This window comes from Carlito syrichta, unplaced genomic scaffold (genome assembly GCF_000164805.1).
Source record: "Carlito syrichta isolate Samal-C Ts95f unplaced genomic scaffold, Tarsius_syrichta-2.0.1 Scaffold91562, whole genome shotgun sequence".
Classification (NCBI taxonomy): domain Eukaryota; kingdom Metazoa; phylum Chordata; class Mammalia; order Primates; family Tarsiidae; genus Carlito; species Carlito syrichta.
Window position 1 is genome coordinate 513,951 of NW_007035658.1, and position 19,507 is coordinate 533,457.

The window sequence follows — 19,507 nt, forward strand, 5'->3', positions numbered from 1 at the left end:
GGGCTCCGGCGATCCTTCCGCCTCAGTCTTCCGAGTAGCCGGAATTACAGGCACACGCTACCACGCCTGGCTGATTTTTTTTGATTGATTGTAGAGATGAGGTCTCGCTGCCCAGGCGGGTCTCGAACCCACGGGCTCAGACAATCCACTCACCTCAACCTCCCAAGGCACGGGATTACAGGCTGAGCCGCCGAGCCCGACAATTTAGTGATTTTTAATTGAAGTTTTCCTTGTAAAAACATGCTAAATGTGATTTCTGTGTATATAAGATATGAAATATTCTGCCTTTTAGTAATTCATAATCCAGCCTACTTCACTGTATGCACTGCTGGCTTGTTTGGTTTGTTGTGCCAACTGTTTTAATGAGTAAAAGTGAAGGACTCTACTGTGTTCCTGGTTACATTCTGGAGCAAAATATTCACTTTGTATTATTAACATGTGTTCTTAATTGTTAAGATTTGAAGATCTGATGTCTTTTTCCCTCTCTAGGCAATGCATGAACCATTGCAAACTTGGCAAGATGCACCATACATTTTTATTGTACATATTGGCATTTCATCCTCAAAGGAGTCATCAAAAGAAAATTCACTAAGTAATCTTTTTACCAGTAAGTTCAAGCCATTTCTTTTTAATGTTTGTGTTATTGTCTAGTTATGTCATGCATGTACTTCCCACATGCTTTCTTGCTAGTTATTACAGATTTTAGATTTCATTTTCTTTCATTTGATCCTCCTGATTTTTAAATTTTTAATTAATATCATGTTGTCAGTATTCTGAATTAGATTGTCAAAACTTGGGCCACCAAGTCAAAACTCAGAAAATTTTAAATTAATAACATTGGTATGTTTTATGTCTCAAGACTTTTTAAGGTGATCTTACCACTGTTACTGCTTAGTTCATAGAGTCACCATCTGTTACCTAGAATATTGCAGTAACTTCCTAACTGGTCTTATTTCCTGTGGTTTATTTTTCTGTTTCTTTTCTCTACTCTGTAGTTTCCTTCCCTACCCTATTTTGTCAAGTAGAATATTGACTAGAAAAAATCATGGCAGCCATCCCCTGACTTTACTGGCAGTAAAGTATTAGATTTACTGTAGATTTTTCAAAATATTCTTTGGTTAAAGAAGTTCCTTTCTGTGCCTGTTTTCTAAGAGTAATTTTTTTTTTTAAATATTAAGAATGAATAATCAGTTTTATCAGATAGTTTGAGTATATTGATTACAATGATCACATGTGCTTTTTCATTTAATATGTTAATATAGTGCTGCCTTATATCAACTGGACTTTTTTTTTTAACTGGACTTCTAATGGTTTGCCATTCTTGAATTTCTAGGATACCATTATTTGGTCTTGATGGAGACACACACACTCACACACACACACACACACTCATACTCACACACATTTGTATACATATCCATATACATTGCTGGATACTACTCACTAGTATTTTACTAAGTTTGTTGTTTATGTTCAAAGTAAGATTGGCCTATAATTTTATTTTTTCATAGTCTTCTGTTAGTTTGGCATACAAGTCATGTTAGTCTCATACAGTAAAATAGTTTTTCTTTGAAACAATTTTTGTAAGGGTAGGGTTATCCATTCCTTGAACGTCTGATAGAACTCAGCTATAATACTAGTCTTATTTCCTGTTGTTTCCATTTGATGTTCTTTTTTTCCCCCAGATAGATTTTAATCAACTGATTTATTTTCTTTCATAGTAATAAGTATTTTAGTTTTTCTCTTTTGCCTTGAATGAGGGTTTTTGTTTGTTTCTTTGAGAAATTGTATGTTTTATTTAAGAGTTCAGATTTATTGACAACATTACTTATGATGTTCTTTACAAAGTCTGCTATATCTGTAGGCTTTTATTTTTATTTATTCATTTTTTTGGGGAGGGGTCAGGGTCTCACTCTGCCATCCAAGCTGGAGTACAGTGGTATAATCATGGCTCATTGTAGCCTTAAACTCCTGGGATCAGGCAGTCCTTCCTCCTTAGCCTCCCAAGTAACTGGGACTACAAGTGCATGCCACCACACCTGGCTAATTAAAAAAAAAAAATTGTAGAGATAGGGTCTCATGTTGTCTAGGCTGATCTTAAACTCCTGGGCTCAAATGATCTTCTGCCTTGTCTTCCCAAAGTGCTGGGATTACAGGTGTGAGCCACTGTGTCCAGCCATGTATAGCCTTTTAAAATCCTTAATACTGTTTTGTATCATCTCTTTTTGTCAAATATTTCTAGAATTTTATTTTATTTTTTATCTCAATGATCCAGTTTTTGGTTTTATTAATTTTACTGTTTCTTTGTTTCATCAACTTCTGCATTTATATTTATTATTTTCTTTCATTTGACTTAATTTTAAACTTAAAAAAAATGATGCTTGTGTTGGATGCTTATCTCCCAATACAAAAATGGGTCTTATTATGCTCCACAGTGATATGTGGGTACAGTAGAGCTGATATGTGGGTACAGTAGAGCTAGGCAAACTGGTGGGTGACCTGGTACAATTTCTGAGGCCCCAGATTGTATGTGTTTCCTTCTGTTTGTTTAGGCCCATGACTTTCTAATGGGTAATAGTCTCAAGGAGCAGTTGCCAGTGTGTACATTCAGCCTCTTTTCTTTGAAAAAAATGGAAGAGAAGCTCTACTCCACTCTTCTCCACTTCAGCTTCTTCATGCATCAACCTAGCTCTGATCCCTCCTCTCTTTCTTTGAAACCTACTAGCTTCAGTGATCCCATAGGTACTGCACTTCCAACTACCATAGCCTGCTCTGAGGCCCAGAGCCCAACATGATCATGGCATCAGCCTCATGTACTGTTCTGAGTTTTTGCTGAGTTTTGATTCTTGAAAATGCTCATTTTGTTCTTTTTGTTTTCTCTTTTAAAAAATATTTTATCCAGTCAGGCTCGGTGGCTCAGCTTGTAATCCCACGCCTTGGGAGGCTAAGGTGAGTGGATTGCCTAAGCCCACGGGTTTGAGACCTGCCTGGGCAACTTGGTGAGCCCTCATCCCTACAATAAATCAAAAAATTAGCTGGGCATGGTAGTGCACGCCTGTAGTTCCAGCTACTTGGAAGGCTGAGACTGAAGGATCACCGGAGCCCAGCAGGTTGAGGCTGCGGTGGCCGGGAATGGCCACTGCACTCCAGTCTGGGCGACAAGAGTGAGACTCCAATTAAAAAAAAAAAAAAATTTTATCCATTCGTTGTTTGGAGGTGACGAGGTATGGACTTAACCACAGTATCCAAAATCCTAGAATTATCTCTCTAAGACAGTTTCGTCATCTTTCTTGTCTTCAGTGAAACCCTTGATGACTCCCCACTGCCAGTAAAATGTACACATTTTGCAGCAAGGTTTATAAAACTCCTTACAACGTGTTCTGGTTTACTTTTGCTGCCTTATGTTAAAATATCACTACTATATGGTACTGTGTGCAGTCTCAGATTATATGTTCTTTAAATATACTATACACTTTTATATCTGTATTTGTCGTATCATTTCCTCTGTCTGGAAGGCTTATTACTTTGTCCTGGAAAACACATACTTATCCTTCCATGTCTGTCGTAGAGGAATAGTTCTCTATGTTACTTTTCAACTTCTTCTCTCCTGCTAGATGGTTATCTACTAGATGGCAGGAAACATCTTAGTCATCTTTCTATCTGCTATGTGTTCCATAGGTCTGTCACATAGTAAGTGCTCAGTAAATGTATGTTATATTTTAGCACATGGCAGGGGCTAGTAGGGATTAGCAAACTTTTTCTTAAAGAGCCAAATAGCGCCTCTTCTCTTGCAGCTACTCAGATCTGCCATGGTGATAAAGAGGCAGCCATAGGCAATACGTCAATGAATGGATGTGGTTGTATTCCAATAAAACTTTATTTAAAGAAAAATAAATAAATAAACAAATCTGAATGACCAGATTTGTCTCATGTGCTGTCTTGTGCAGACCCTTGGCATAGAGTAAGCAAAGAATATGACACAAATATTTACTATTTTGTTTGCTCTTTTATTAAATTAGTAAGGTAAAAATTTAGTTCTGCTCTGAAAATTGTATGATTGCTATTATGGGCTGCTCCCTTTTTTTATACAAGTCTTGGACCTGGTTTACTTTCAATAATGGTATGTTGCTTTTGCCTGTCTTAAAGCTAGTAGGGGCCAGGCACTGTGGTTCATACCTGTAATCCCAGCACGTTGGCAGGTGGTGGAGGTGGGAGGATTGCTTGAGCCTAGGAGTTTGAGACCAGCCTGGGCAACATAGGCCATGTCTCTACCAAAAAATAAAAAAAATTAACCAGGCGTGGTGGTACATTCCTTCCTATAGTTTCATCAACTCAAGAGTATTAGGTAAGATGATCACCCAGGAGTTCAAGGCTGCAGTGAGCTATGATCGTGCCACTACACGCCAGCCTAGGTGATGGAGTGAGAGTTTGACTCAAAAAATAAAAATAATTAAAGAAAACTAATAGAGAGTTTGTGTTGAACGAGCAGTTATTACTCTGGAGATTATCACTTCTCAGGTAAATCAGATTTCTATTTATTTATTATACCTAGAATTTATCCAGATCATTTTATTAGTTATAATCTTAATATAATCAACATTAAAATAGTTTTTTAAATTATAGATAATCTTAAAATTAGTCAGTACCTTTGCTTTAGTAAGGCAAATCTGTCTTTTTAGATTCATGTTGTGACTTTTACTTTTTCTGCCTCATTAAATACTGTTATTAGCAAGTTGTTTGACAAATGTTAACTAGCAAGTTTTGGGAAAGTTCAATTCTATGTGATTATTGGAAGGTGCTATGCTTCCAATCTGAACTTTTTGAGTCATTTCCACCTTGAAGTGAGGGTCTAGAGTATGTGATTGGGAAGCTGGATTGCATTGTATTGGGGAGGGTATATTACTTGTGTGAGTTAAAATGAATTTTTATGTTTTTAAAAATAATTTACATAAAATTGAAGACAGTAAAATAAAGCAATAGGAGAATATAGGTAAGAAAGGATAGAAAACAAACAGGTGGTAGAATGAGGAAAGGAAGTCCTATAAAGCATATTTTAGTGAAGTGTTGTAAGAAAAGGTATATATGAAATGTGTATAAATTGAGAGCACATGTTGAATAGTTCAGATGGGCAGCCAGAGAAGGCTATATGGGGGAAATATCATTCAGTTTAGTCTTTAAAGGATATGAGTGTGAAACAAAAGAACTTTCCCACTTCAGACTGGAGCGAGAGGCAAAGAAGCCTGTGAAGGACACAGCATGAACTATGAGAACATTTAATGAATTTCAAAGGGCTGTACAAATGTAATATAATATTTACTGGGATCGAAGTGGCTAAAAGTAAATGATCCAATGAAATTTTCATTAATTCCATCAAACAAATAGTTGACAATGTTTTTGTATAGTTCTGCATCCTTTAAATTAATTCTGAGGACTGTATTTTGGCAGTGACTGTTGAAGTGAAAGGTCCCTATGAATACCTCACACTTGAAGACTATCCCTTGATGATTGTAAGTGACTTTATGTTCTTTACTTCAGCATTAAATGAGTTTAGTTTGAAAGATTTTTGTTGCATGTTTTATAGCAATATTCTTTTTTAAAAATTTGTTCCTATACAGTTGAGAAAATAACCGCTGTATTTCTGGACTTATTTCTTATTAGACTGGAACCATTAGAGAGTCAATATACCTTGTGTGTCCCTCATTTTCTTATTTGTGAAATGAAGAAAGAGATCAGTGACCTAAGGAGTTTAGACTTGGAAAGTGTCTCAGAGATCATCTCACATTCTCTCTAGGATCCATACCAGAACACTTCTTAGTATAACTCTATCATTTCTGATCCCACTTAAATTATGAAGCTTCCTCCTTCATTGTGTGTGTGTGTGTGTGTGTGTGTGTGTGTGTGTGTGTGTGTGTGTGTGTGTGTGTATGCATACATCTGTATCTGAGAATATCTAAATCAGTTTTCAGACTCCCTTTGTTCATTATTGTTTTCTTCCTTTCCCTTTAATAGTTTTCTCATTTTGTTATGTTCCATACTTCTAGATGTATCCTTACCCTGTCATGCCTTGTTTCCTCTTCAGTGTTGTCTTCATTTATATAGTTTTAAATTGTGAGCTGAGAAAGTTCTTTTAATACAGGATAGCAGTCACCCTTAGGTTCTTATGTCGTTTTCCTCTGCTCAAGACAATTCTTTTTGTGTTTATTTTTAAAATAGAAGATAGAATATATATTTTTGTAGTCTGTTAAGACTATTAAAAAAAGTTAAAAAGACTATAAAAAAGTTAAGATTCTAACCCTAGATACTTGACTCTTAGCCTTAATTCTCCTTTTTATTTCTACCTAATTTGATGACAGTTCTTCATGGTGATGTGTATTGTATATGTCCTCTTTGGTGTTCTGTGGCTGGCATGGTCTGCCTGCTACTGGAGAGATCTCTTAAGAATTCAGTTTTGGATTGGTGCTGTCATCTTCCTGGGAATGCTTGAGAAAGCAGTCTTCTATGCAGAATTTCAGAATATCCGATACAAAGGAGAATCTGGTATGTAACCAAAAAACTTTTGGCAGTTTGAGTGATTGGAAGATGAGCTGTGTGAAAAATTTTCCAAGATCTGCACTCACTAAATAGGTCTTAGTTTTTAATTACTTAATTATTAGAATAACTAAAGGAAAATATCACTGTGATTCTGACTTTTGTTTTTAATATTGTAACTTACAAATTCAGTGATGTAAGAGTAATTTTACCAAAATATGCTCATATAATTAAGAAGCAGTTCCCATTTTGGGAATAATTATTACTATCACCATATCTCAATTGCTATTGATTTCTAAGACACCATTATGATATACATCCAAGAAAGAAGTAAACAATGCCATTTTAATTGGAAGATGCTATTTATTGTAAGGTGTACCTTGATTTCAAAGATCTTAAAACGTGAGGGGAAGTGCAACTAAGAGTTGATAAAATATACTAATATCAAGAAGATAGGTTGTTTATGGTTTAGTAAGGTGAACTCGTTATGACAGAAATTTTTTTTTTTAACTTTAGTTTTTTTAAGGGACAGGATCTCGCTCGCTCTGTCACCCAGGCTCAAATGCAGTGGTACGATCATAGCTTTCTGCAGCCTTGAACTTTTGGGCTTAAATAATACTTCCATCTTAGTCTCCCAAGTAGCTGGGACTACATGCATGTGCCACCACACCTGGCCAATTTAAAAAAAAGTTCTTTTGTAGAAACAGCAACTCACTTTATTGCCCAGGTTGGTCTTGAACTCCTGGCCTCAAGTTGGTCATCCGGCCTTGTTCCCCCCAAAGTGCTGGGATTACAGATATGAGCCACCACACCCAGCTAGAAATTGTTTTATAATGAAATTTTTGGTAATCACTTCACTGATTTTTTTATCAGACTATCTGATTGCGTCAGCAGTAAGTATTGCTGTAAGGTATACTAATTAGATTTTTTTCCCTGGTCTTTGAAAAATTTTGAAAATAATAGATGTGAGAATGAGTTGAAAACTATACATGCCTGCACATGTGCCTATGATGTGCTTTTTCTGTGTAGCTATATTTCATCATTGTTAAAAGTGATGGGGGAATTCCCTTGATGCTATAAACTATCCATATTGTCTGAGGTATTCTGTTAAGGTTTTAGTGAAGTTGTTGGAGTGGGTAGGTGGGGGAGGGAGCTGAGTTGAGCATGCCAGATTGCCATACTTACACCTGAGTAAGATGGTGAGTGATATCAGCTTGTGTACTTACAAAAAATTGCAGAAGAGATGTTCTGTTTTGGTAGCAATACCAATGCTTATTCTGAAGCATGTTAAGAGATTTGCATTCTGGTCCTGGTCTCATGCCTGTTACCAAACCTAGATTATTGTGCTACTTCTCTCTTTCTTCTTTTTCATAGTCCAAGGTGCCCTGATCCTTGCAGAGCTGCTTTCAGCAGTGAAGCGCTCACTGGCTCGAACCCTGGTCATCATAGTCAGTCTGGGATATGGCATAGTCAAGTAGGTATTAACTTCCTATATGGAAGAGCAAATTAAAATGCTGATTAAATTGAAACAGTATTACAAGTTCCCAATGTAGTAGTTCTGAAAGTGTTGATAAGAGAAATAATTCTGAAGTAGGAGAAGATATCTAAAATATTGCAGCATTATAAATATTGAAAAATGTTCGTGTTTAATTTCATTTCTTAGAAGGAGCATCTGCAGGAAAAATTGCAGTGTAACAAGTGACATCAAAACACCAAATTTGTAGAGGGACTTCGTTATTTTTCTTTTTTTTTTTTTTAAAGACAGGGTTTCACTCTGTCAGCCTGGAGTGCAGTGGCATGGTCACCGCAGCCTCGAATTCCTAGTCTCAAGTGATCCTCCTGCCTCAGCCTCCTGGATAGCTGGGACTACAGGTGGCCACCACTACATCTGGCTAATTTTTCCATACAGAGATGGGGGTCTCGCTTTGTTGCTCAGGCTGGTGTGAAACTCCTTGCCCCAAACAATCATCCTGCCTCAGCCTCCCAAGGTGCTGGGATTACAGATATGAGCCACCCTGTCCAGCCTGAGTGACTTTACTCTTGCAAAATATTTTGCAAATCATATTTTTAATGGGAAAAGCATTCTTGCTGTAACTGTCTGAGAAAATTTTTTTATTCAAAAAATTTTTATTGAGTGTCTTCTATAGACATTCTTTCAGACATTGTTCTAGGTTCTTGGGGATATAGCAAGCAAACAAAAGACTTGTGCAGGGAGAGGACATTTAAATAATTTAAATAAGTGAGTAAAATATCTTTATGTCAGTGGAAAATACAATGGAGCAGATAATGCTGGGAAAGGAGTCAGGGAATGCTGCCTGTAGTTGTCAGTAGGGTAATCAAGGAAGGCTTCAGTTAATGGCATTTAAGCAAAGACCTCAAGGAGGTGAGAGAGCTATGTGTACCCAGGGGAGGAGGTGGTGAGATGAGATCAAATTCTGTGTATATTTTGAAGGCAGAACCAATGGAATTTGCTGATGGATCAGATGTGTGATGTGAACAAGATGAAGAATCAAAGATGATGCCACCTGTTTTGGTCTGATCAAGTGGCAGGATAGAATTGATGACATTTACTGAGTTCAGGAAGACCTTAGCAGAGATAAATTTGAGTAGAGGCAAAGTTGCAGTTCAGTTAGAAAACCACATGGGGGCGACAAAGGGGAGACGTTGGGGCAGAGATAAAAGTTTGGAAGTCATCAAGATGTAGATGTTACAGTTGTGAGACTGGGTGAGATCACCAAGGAAGTGAGTATTTATAGAGAAGGAGTTCAAGGGCTGGGCCTTTGAGCATTTTCTATTATTTAGAAGTCTGAGGTGAAGTAGAGTTAGAGGAAATCAAGGAGTGACCAGTGAGGTGGGATACAAACTGAAGACTGTATTTCAAGGAGGTTGTGATTAATTGTGTCAGATGATCAAGTAAGAGGATTGAGAGTTGACCATTGGGTTTAACTACCTGGAGGTTCTTAGTGACCATAACAAGAATGATTTTAGTGAAGTGCTAGGGACAAAAACTCAATTGGAGAGACTTCCAGAGGAAATAGGAGGAGGGAAATTGGAGTTAGCCAAGTATAGACGATTACTTTAAGGGGTTTTGCTTTGAGTGGGATTAAATAGTGGAAGGGGTTAATCTTTAAAATTTATTTATTTAAAGAGGTTTTGCTTTTAAATGGGGTTAGAGGAATGAGGGGGTTTAATTCTTAAAATTTTTTCTTTTAACAAATATTTGAGTGCCTTCTATATGCCAGGCTAGGTTTCTAAGATGAGTGGTGGGGCGGGAGGATTTCCTGCTCATCTTTTCCTAGTGTATAACAAAAAATATAAGATCAAGTATTGGTATGGCTTAGACAGCTGAGGTTTAAGGCAGTGCATCCCAAACTATATTACACTAAGGAATTATCTGGGGATCTTGTTAAAATGTAGATTCCGATTCAATTAAGATTTTGAATATCAATAATTTAAGGCTTTTCCTCTTTTAAACAGAAGTTGCCTAAAAGACTTTTCATATTTTGTTGGGCTTTGAGCTTACAAATATACTATTTGTTTAATGAACTACAGTAGGATATTTGATTATATTAAGGAATTATTAACATTTTCAGCTTTTTTGTTTGTTTGTTTTTTGAGTTGGGGTCTCATTCTGTTGCCCAGGCTGGAATGCAGTGGCATGATCATGGTTCACCACAGTCTTGATCTCCTGGGCTCAGGTGATCCTTCTGCCTTAGCCTCCTGTGTAGTTGGGACTACAGGCGTGCACCACCATGCTTGGCTAATTTTTTGACTTTTTGTAGAGACAGGTCTTGCTATGTTTCCTAGGCTGGTCTTGAACTGGCCTCAAGCAATCCTTCCTCAGCCTCCCAAAGTGCTAGGATTACAGACTTGAGCCACTGTGTTTAGCCAAAACTTTTAGCTTTGATAATGGTATTTTGGTTACGTTTTTTAAAAATCTCATATGCAGCTATTGAAATACGAAGAAAAAAGTCCTCATCTTTTTTTTTTTTGGAGTCAGAGTCTTGCTCTGTTTCCCAGGCTGGAGTGCAGTAGCACAATCAAGGCTACTGTAGCCTCAGCCTGCTAAGTTCATCCTTCTGCCTCAGCCTTCCAAGTTGCTGGGACTACAGGCATGCACCACTACACTTGGCTAGTTTATTTGATTTATTGTAGAGATGAAGTCTTACCATATTGCCTAGGCTGGTCTTGAACTCTTGGGCTCAAGCAATCCTTTTGCCTCAGCCTCCCAGAGAGGTAGGATTACAGGTGTGAGCCACTGTACCTGGCCAAGTCCTCATCTATTAAAAGCACATACTAAAATATATACAAATCCAGAAATATGTTGTCTAGGACTTGCTTAAAGTTAATATGAAAGGATAAGAAATGTATGGAATATGTTTGGGCCAGAATTGGCCAGAGGTTGATCGTTGTTGGGACTAGGTGATGGATTTATAACAGTTCATTATACTGTGTTTGAAAATCTTGATACTTCAGAATTCTCTATAATAAAACGTTTTCAAAAATGCAGTAACCAGCAGCCAGATCTTAAGTTCTGATGTTTCCTATGTTGTTTTACGACTATATATTCTTATGAGGTTTTTTTTCTTTTAGGTGAATCAAGTGTATAGTTGTTTATTACTTTAAATTGTTGGCTTGGATTATTAACATGAGTGCCTGTTACTTAGCTTGCCTTGGGGTTTGTCACTTTTGTACTCATCTGTCTCTTTGCTTCCTCTTTAGACCGCGTCTTGGAGTCACTCTTCACAAGGTTGTGGTAGCAGGAGCCCTCTATCTTTTGTTCTCTGGCATGGAAGGGGTCCTCAGAGTTACTGGGGTCAGTACTGCTTAATCTGAACTTTTGTGATCATTTCAGTTATATTGTTTCTATCTTGAGAGCATGAATTGGAAATGCCTGTAGGCTTTTTTACCGTTTGTTCTAAATCACCTTTGGGTTCTGACTTTTTAAATGTGTGTGTAGTTTACTTTTTCTTTGTAATCTGTCTATTAGTGATTTATAAATTTAGTGTATGACCCAGAAGAAATACTTTTCCACATGTCCCCATATTGATAATTATTTAGTTTCTCTTCCCAAACCATAGACTCTTATTCTTGTATAAGTGGCAAGCATTGGAATCATGCACTTACTGGTTAATCTGATTTAAAGCAACAGTGCTCTTTGCTTAATCAACACTTCATTTTCAAAGACTACCTTAAAATGCAACTAATAAAGTTTCACACTATTCTTGAGACTCGCATAAGCATTTCCTTTGCCAGGGAAGGAAACCAAAGCACTGAGATCTAAGCACTAAAGAAATTTGTGATAGAACTGGATTAATGTGAAGAAGTAGGCCTTCCTAGACCATTCTAGTTCATTTTTTAGTTTATTTAAAAATCAGACTCTATAATAACCTGTTAGATTCAAGATGGTAAATACTATAAACTTGTCTTTTCTCTCAAGAAAACTGGGCTTAGTAAATTTTGCAATGAATTGCCCCTTAAATAAAACACTTTGTAGTTGCAGATTTGTTGTTCAAATCACACTGTCCTCTGTGTGTAATTTTTTTAGACTTTTAGCAACTTTAACACTCTGTCAATTTTGTTTCTTTCTTTTTCTGCTGTTGTAGTATTTTTCTTATCCCTTGGCTCTGGTAGTAAGCTTGACCCTCTCTACAATTGATTCCTGTATTATTTTATGGATATCCTTTTAATAATGCCCTGGTGATTGGGTAATTAGGGTTATATAAAAAGCATCTTATATGTAAACTTGTAGAACAAGCATAGTTTTTCAGATAGATAACTACCTTACATTTTATTTGGGGGTGGGCTCTTGTTTGTAAAATTCTATTCTATTCTGGAAATCAGTAATTCTTACTATGTGATGCAGTATTTTTTTTAAATATGAGAAGAATCCTTTTAGACTTGTAGGCAAATCACAGTAATAGGAAATAATAGGATAGGATGGACTAGGGGCTTATAAACACTAGAACCTTTTTGGAATGTGGTCACTTCTTAGCATAGATATTTATATGCTAGAAACTGTGTGGTAGTTACTTCTTGGTAGTTATTGGAATGTTTCATTGTATTGAGATTATAACTGACAGATTTTGTGAAATGCTATTGCTGTATACAGGGAAGAAAGATTCAGTGCCAAGTGTTAGTTCTTTACTGACACAGTGCCAAGTGTCAGTTTAAATGCAGAACTGCTCCTGGTAATTATATAAATGCAGAATTATGTGCTGGTTTCTTCTCCGTGCCTCTCTAGACATCTGTTTTTCACCACCTCTTTTTCTTTGTCTGCAGGCCCAGACTGATCTTGCTTCCTTGGCCTTTATCCCCTTGGCTTTCCTAGACACTGCCCTGTGCTGGTGGATATCCTTCTCATTGGCTTGTTTGATGATGGTCCATTTTCTCCCCTTGGAGATGGGTTTCCACTGATCTTTCTGCAAAGAGTTTTTATCAGTTTTGTTGATTGCTCTTTAGTCTGTGAAATAGTGTTTAAGTCTTAACAAATCTGAAGGTTCAGGTAAGCAGTTTTTATGTTTTCATTTCTTTTATTTTTAAAATCACATCAGAAGTCAATCATGTGAAGTGAGTATAAGATTAAAACTTCTGACTTTTTCTTTTAAATGAGCATTTCCAATTGATTGTGCACTTGTAATTTGTGTACTAATCACTTAGTGTTAGAATCACTTGCTGCTTTAGTCCTGCTCTTTCTTTTAGCTTCTAGCAATTAATAAATGCTTTGAAACTTATAAAAAGATTTTGTTTGTTAAAATATGATTTAAGGAACTTTTGACTCTTGTAAACTCTGTGTAGAGTTAGCAGGTTTTAATCCTTACAGGGTGTTTTGTTCCCTCATTCAAAAGCTGACTTGGAATTGTCTGAAGACTTCCGTCCTTCAGAATAAATATTGATTCATGGCAACTTCTGCTTGGGAATAATGTTCTGAAAGTAGAGAGTCATTGCTTTTGGAACCAAACTGCCTGGCATTCTCAGCCAATTGTAGGGTCCTCTTAACTCAGGGTAGTGCAGGCAGCTGATGGCAAGTTCTTTAAGATGGCACAATGGGACTGAGTGTAGAACTTGGGGAAGTTGTAGGCATGAGTGTGATTATGACCCTAAACTAGATTAACTGGAATGGATGAGAACAGAGCTACTCACCTTAAATGAAGAGAGAAGATGATGGTAACTTGTTGTCCCTTGCCTATTACTTATTTTCATTTCCTCTTATGTCATTTGTCTTTCTGTTTCTTCTTTTCTTCATTTCTGTTTCTCTAGAAAGCCTCTTCATATTATTTATTTTTAAAATATGTTTTCTCTTCCTGTTATTTTATACATTCTTATTTTACCCTGGTTCTGTCTTCTCTTCAATGTCTTATTGAAATTGATGACTCTCTTATAAATCTTGAGGTATTAGTGAGAATAAGAGAGGTAAGGCTTCTGAGATCCATAAGTTTATTAGCATGACCTTAGATCCTCAAAGAAACCTGAAGATTAATTTACTAGCTTATGTGTTTTTTTCCTGAATGTTGAATTCCTTGACCTGCAAACACATATTTATTAGCCTGACTCAAACAATGAAGCTATTAAAACTTCGGAGGAACATTGTAAAACTCTCTTTGTACCGACATTTCACCAACACGCTTATCTTGGCAGTGGCAGGTAAGCCTGGGATTTTCCTCCTGCAGTTTGAATGTGATTCATTTAGAATAGAGATTCTTAACCTGAGAGGCCAAGGGTGAGTATAGAAAGTTTTGGACTTTTCACTTGAGAAAGGGGTTCTTAGCTCTTGTCAAATTTTCAGAGGGATGTATGGTTTTTAAAAAATTAAGAGCCATTTATTTTATATATTATAGCTGAAAATCAATGTCATATAAATTTAGCTCTTAGTATATCCCTCTTCTATATCTATTCTTTTTCTGAAGCATTCTTTTTCTTGAAGTAAGTTAGCTTCAGTGTCAAATAGTGTTTAAATTCCTTCTAGAAGACACTACCACATGCTTATTTGGTGTTATTAAATAGCTATAGAATTTTAGATTAGCGTACATTGCTGTTGTAGTACTTTTATATATGTCAGTAAGCATACATAAAATATAAACATTAGGTAGACTGTAGCGAAAGTAGGCTAATTTGTCTACTTTTTGGCCCTTGAACCAGGACAAGGTTTTATCTGTGATTGGAACTGGCTCTTCTCTTTGTGTTGCAATCATTTTATCAACCATTTTTTCTCATCTGACTAGCCAAAGAAAAACTATCTTTACTAAACTAAGGATAAAAGAAGGATAAACAATTGCATTGATAATATTGGAGAAAGCTATATTTCTAATACATTATTTTCTGATTCTGAGACTCTCTGAAGTAACCAGATGACAAAATGTTTATAAAATGTTTATAAAATTATTCTTTTTTTTTTTTTTTTTTTTGAGTTGGAGTCTCACTCTGTCACCTAGACTGGAGTGCAATGGCCGCTCCCGGCCACCGCAGCCTCAACCTGCTGGGCTCTGGCGATCCTTCTACCTCAGCCTTCCAAGTAGCTGGAACTACAGGCGCGCGCTACCACGCCCGGCTAATTTTTTGATTTATTGTAGAGATGAGGTCTCGCCAAATTGCCCAGGCGGGTCTCGAACCCGCGGGCTCAGGCAGTTCACTCACCTCAGCCTCCCAAAGTGCTGGGATTACAGGCTGAGCCACCGAGCCTGGCTTGGAGTCTCACTTTATTGCCCAGGCTGGAGTGTGGTGACACACTCACGGCCACTCCCCCCAGTGTGGACCTGCTGGGCTCCGGCAATCCTTCCACCTCAGCCTTCCAAGTAGCCAGAACTACAGGCACATGCTACCATGCCCAGCTAATTTTTGTTTTATTGTAGAGAAGAGGTCTCGCCAAGTTGCTTGGGCTGGTCTCAAACCTGCAGGCTCAGACAACCCCATTCACCTTGGCCTCCCAAAGTGCTGAGATTACAGGCTGAGCCACCAAGTCTGGCCAAATGTGTACCATGGACCTTTTTGATAGTAAATGTCTAGTAAATTTGAATTGAATTCACTTTTTAAAATAACTGAAGAAAATAATTGTGATATATTTGGGAGTTTGGAGTGTATGGAATTTCACTTAACTAGAAGTGGGGGGAATATAATCAGGATGTAAACCAGCATATTTACTCTGACCAGGTTTTCTATTTATTGTTAGCATCTATTGTGTTTATCATCTGGACAACCATGAAGTTCAGGATAGTGACGTGTCAGTCGGTAAGTTATAAGCATACACATTAATGAATAGTGTGCTATATTATACACAGATGATAATGCTGATGACACTGGTAAGGTTCTTACATTATGTGCACCTTATAAGATATGAGGGCTAGGTCTCCACTCTGAGGGTTATAATACTTTCTTCCTCCTAAGTATTCTATACTATCATGGTGCTTGGTATCTTGGTTTTTTGTTTGTTTTATCTGACTATATATCCCAATATTGGGAGAGAATTTTATAATTGTTAACTGTACAGTCTGTTATACAGTCTTGGGTTAACTAAAAATCCTAAATAAGAAGTCCTGAGTATTAAATATTAAGTACCATATGTGTGAATAATACTCATTTGAATAGAAGCCATGTCCTTAAGACCCGAGCTCAAAGACTGTGGCTAGTAGGATTTCTTTAGAGGCAGCTAAGGCTCTGTTTTGGTAAAAATAAATAAATGAAAGTGAAAATTGTAAAATACAACAACCCAATGTAGTTTTTTCTTACCCTATATAAAACCCTTCCCTCAAGATTCTCAGAGCTATCATGAAGCTTTGACAAATACTCTGTTTAGTTGGTGCCTTTTCTTTAACACCAATAAGCACTACATGGGAAGAAACTATTCATTCACTTTGTTTCCCCAGCATTTAGAACAGAACTAAGCACTCAGCAGGCTCTTAGTAAATATAACTTGATGAATAAGTGAGTCATTCTTTTCTATACCAAGGGTTTTGTGAACAAAGTGTTAGGATAATGTATATAAATGTATTTTTCCCCTTATTTTAGGACTGGCGGGAGCTATGGGTGGATGATGCCATCTGGCGGTTGCTGTTCTCCATGATCCTCTTTGTCATCATGGTTCTCTGGCGACCATCTGCAAACAACCAGAGGTTCTTGGACTCTTCTTATTTACTCTGCTACCATTAAATGGCCATGTCATCAATTAGAGGTGGTGTGTTAGGGGACAGTGTCAGGGCTGTGTCTTTTTTTTTTTTTTTTTTTGAGTTGGAGTCACTCCATCGGCCAAAGTGGAGTGCAGTGGCCGCTCCCGGCCACCGCAGCCTTGACCTGCTGGGCTCCGGCGATCCTTCCGCCTCAGCCTTCCGAGTAGCCGGAATTACAGGCAGGCGCTACCACGCCCGGCTGATTTTTTGATTTATTGTAGAGATGAAGTCTCGCCGCCCAGGCAGATCTCAAACCCACGGGCTCAGGCAATCCACTCACCTCAGCCTCCCAAAGGTGTGGGATTACAGGCTGAGCCACCGAGCCCGGCAGGGCTGTGTCTTATGGTGGAAGGAACATGACCTGGAATCAGGATAACTGGGTTGTATCTCAGATTTCCTTTAACTTGCTTTGTGATTTTTGGCTTGCTGCCTCTTTTCACCTCTCTTGCTCTAGTTTCCTTTCCATATAATGGTGGAGGGTGGATTAAGCCAAGTAACCTGAGGACCCTTTTAACTCTGACATTTAGCAATAATATATAGGCATACCTTAGAGAAATATTGCAAATTTGTTTCCAGACCATCACAATAAAGTAAATATAGCAATAAAGTGAGTCACACAAGATTTTGGTTTCCCAGTGCATATAAAAGTTATGTTTATACTCAATAGCATTGTCTAAAAAAGTATACATACTTTTATTTTTTATTTTTATTTATTTATTTTTTATTTTTTTGAGTTGGAGTCTCACTCTTTCACCCAGACTGGAGTGCAGTGGCCGCTCCCGGCCACCGCAGCCTCCACCTGCTGGGCTCTGGCGATCCTTCCGCCTCAGCCTTCCGAGTGACCGGAACTACAGGCGCGCGCTACCACGCCCAGCTGATTTTTTTTTATTTATTGTAGAGATGAGGTCTCGCTGCCCAGGTGGGTCTCGAACCCGCGGGCTCAGGCAATCCACTCACCTCAGCCTCCCAAAGGTGCGGGATTATAGGCTGAGCCACCGAGCCCGGCAGGTATGCATACTTTTAAAAAATATTGCTTAAAAATGCTGACACAGAGACACAAAGTAAGCATATGCTGTTGGAAAAATGTTGCCGATAGACTTGCCAAAAATCTTAAGACAAAAAATGCAGTATCTGCAAAGCACACTAAAGTTTAAAGCACAATAAAACAAGGTATGCCTGTAAGTATTTATGTAGTAAATAAAGGAGGCAGATATATTGTGTCACTTGTAATGAAAGTCTTGTCTAGTGGCCAGAAGAAAAGAAAAATTCTGTAGTCAGCAGCCTAGCTCACTTTATAACATAGAAAGGATAAAATGAAAACTTATGTGACTAACTTTGAAATTAAAAATTCACATGCGAATTTGATTTGTCTAACTATACATAAATCCCAATTATTTAAGAACTACCTGTCTTTATTTTGTGAATATCTGTGCCTTTTTTTCCCTTTTTCCCCAACTCTTTTACAGTTAGACAGTTGAAAACTTATATTAAACAACCACACCACCAAAGAGGGAAAAGGGTAAAATGGTATAACTAATGGTATAGCTAATTTTTTAATCAGACATACCAGTGAAAGATTGAGAGAGAAAATAGGTAACATCCTTTTACCTTGTGAAAAAAGCCTTGTCATTTCAAACTATGCACTTTATATGTTTTTATTTTTTTAGTTTTTTTGAGTGGGAGTCTCACTCTGTCGCCCAGGCTGGAGTGCAGAGACATGCTGCTCACAGCCCCTGCTAGGCTCAGGTGATCCTTCTACCTCAGCCTTCCAAGTAGCTGGAACTATAGGCGTGCACTACCATGCCTGGCTAATTTTTTAAAAAAATTTGTTGTAGAGAAGAGTTCTCACCAAGTTGCCTAGGCTGGTCTCGAACCTCTGAGCTCAGGCAATTCTTTCGTCTTGACCTCCGAAAATGCTGGGATTACAGACTTAATTAAGTGCTCAGATTAAGTGCTGAGCCACTGTGTCTAGTCATATATATTTTTATTGGGAAAAAAAGCAACCAAACAATAGAGAAAAGCTGTGAAAGAAAAAAAGGAGATCTGAAATCACACTGTTCAGAACCTAGACACTTTGGAGACCCCTTGTTTTCATCAGCCTATTGAACTTCTGGTTACTTGCTAACTGTATTTATATTTAAAATTTTTCCCTCCCTTGATCCTTCAAAAAATTTTTGCATTACCTTCCATCCTTTTCTTCTTTCTTTTTCTCTTTTCTTTTAAAACATTGCCCTTATTCCCCCATAACTTCAGTGTTACCCACTTAATATGGTATACATTATTCCTGGATTTCATTCCCTCCTCAAATATGGAATCTTCTTTTACTCTTGTAACAGTACATTGTGGAAAGTCCCTCTAACATAACTGGTTTAAATTGAATTCATTTATTTTCATATATGGTATACTATTAGGTGGTACATACGTAGTACAGTTAAATTAACTTATTCACCCTATTAGTGGGCATTTGGACTATTTCCATTTTGAGGTATTTTAGGGTCCTCAAGACCACCTGTATGTTTATTGATACACCAGAAGGACTCATGGGACTAAGCATATAGTTATACTTACAGGTAAAGTTTATTACAACAAAATTATGATCTCCTGTAGTCTGGAGAAATTCCTATTTTCTTTCTTTATGTTGTCCTCTTTTTAACAAGTACATTAAGTATGCTCTTTTCCCCAGCAATAAAAATGTAGTAATATGGTACATTGTTTCTGTCCAGGAAGGTCCATTAGATGTTCAGCACCCAGGATTTTTATTGGACAGTTTTATCTCCTCCCAGCCAAATATGTGACAGTGTGTACACAGAGTCACATAT

At 37.4% G+C, this 19,507-nt stretch overlaps 1 protein-coding gene across 2 annotated transcripts in view; it reads left to right on the plus strand.

Moving 5' to 3' along the window:
- Nucleotides 1-19,507, plus strand: part of TMEM87A (transmembrane protein 87A) — a 59,454-nt gene that overhangs the window by 21,118 nt on the left and 18,829 nt on the right. For both annotated transcript variants that reach the window (XM_008059439.2, XM_021713014.1), the window contains 9 exons: nt 490-607; nt 5,446-5,507; nt 6,354-6,537; nt 7,903-8,002; nt 11,251-11,344; nt 12,811-12,879; nt 14,064-14,172; nt 15,695-15,753; nt 16,531-16,634. In XM_008059439.2, coding sequence (XP_008057630.1) covers nt 490-607; nt 5,446-5,507; nt 6,354-6,537; nt 7,903-8,002; nt 11,251-11,344; nt 12,811-12,879; nt 14,064-14,172; nt 15,695-15,753; nt 16,531-16,634 — 899 coding nt within the window. The remainder of the gene's footprint in view (nt 1-489; nt 608-5,445; nt 5,508-6,353; nt 6,538-7,902; nt 8,003-11,250; nt 11,345-12,810; nt 12,880-14,063; nt 14,173-15,694; nt 15,754-16,530; nt 16,635-19,507) is intronic.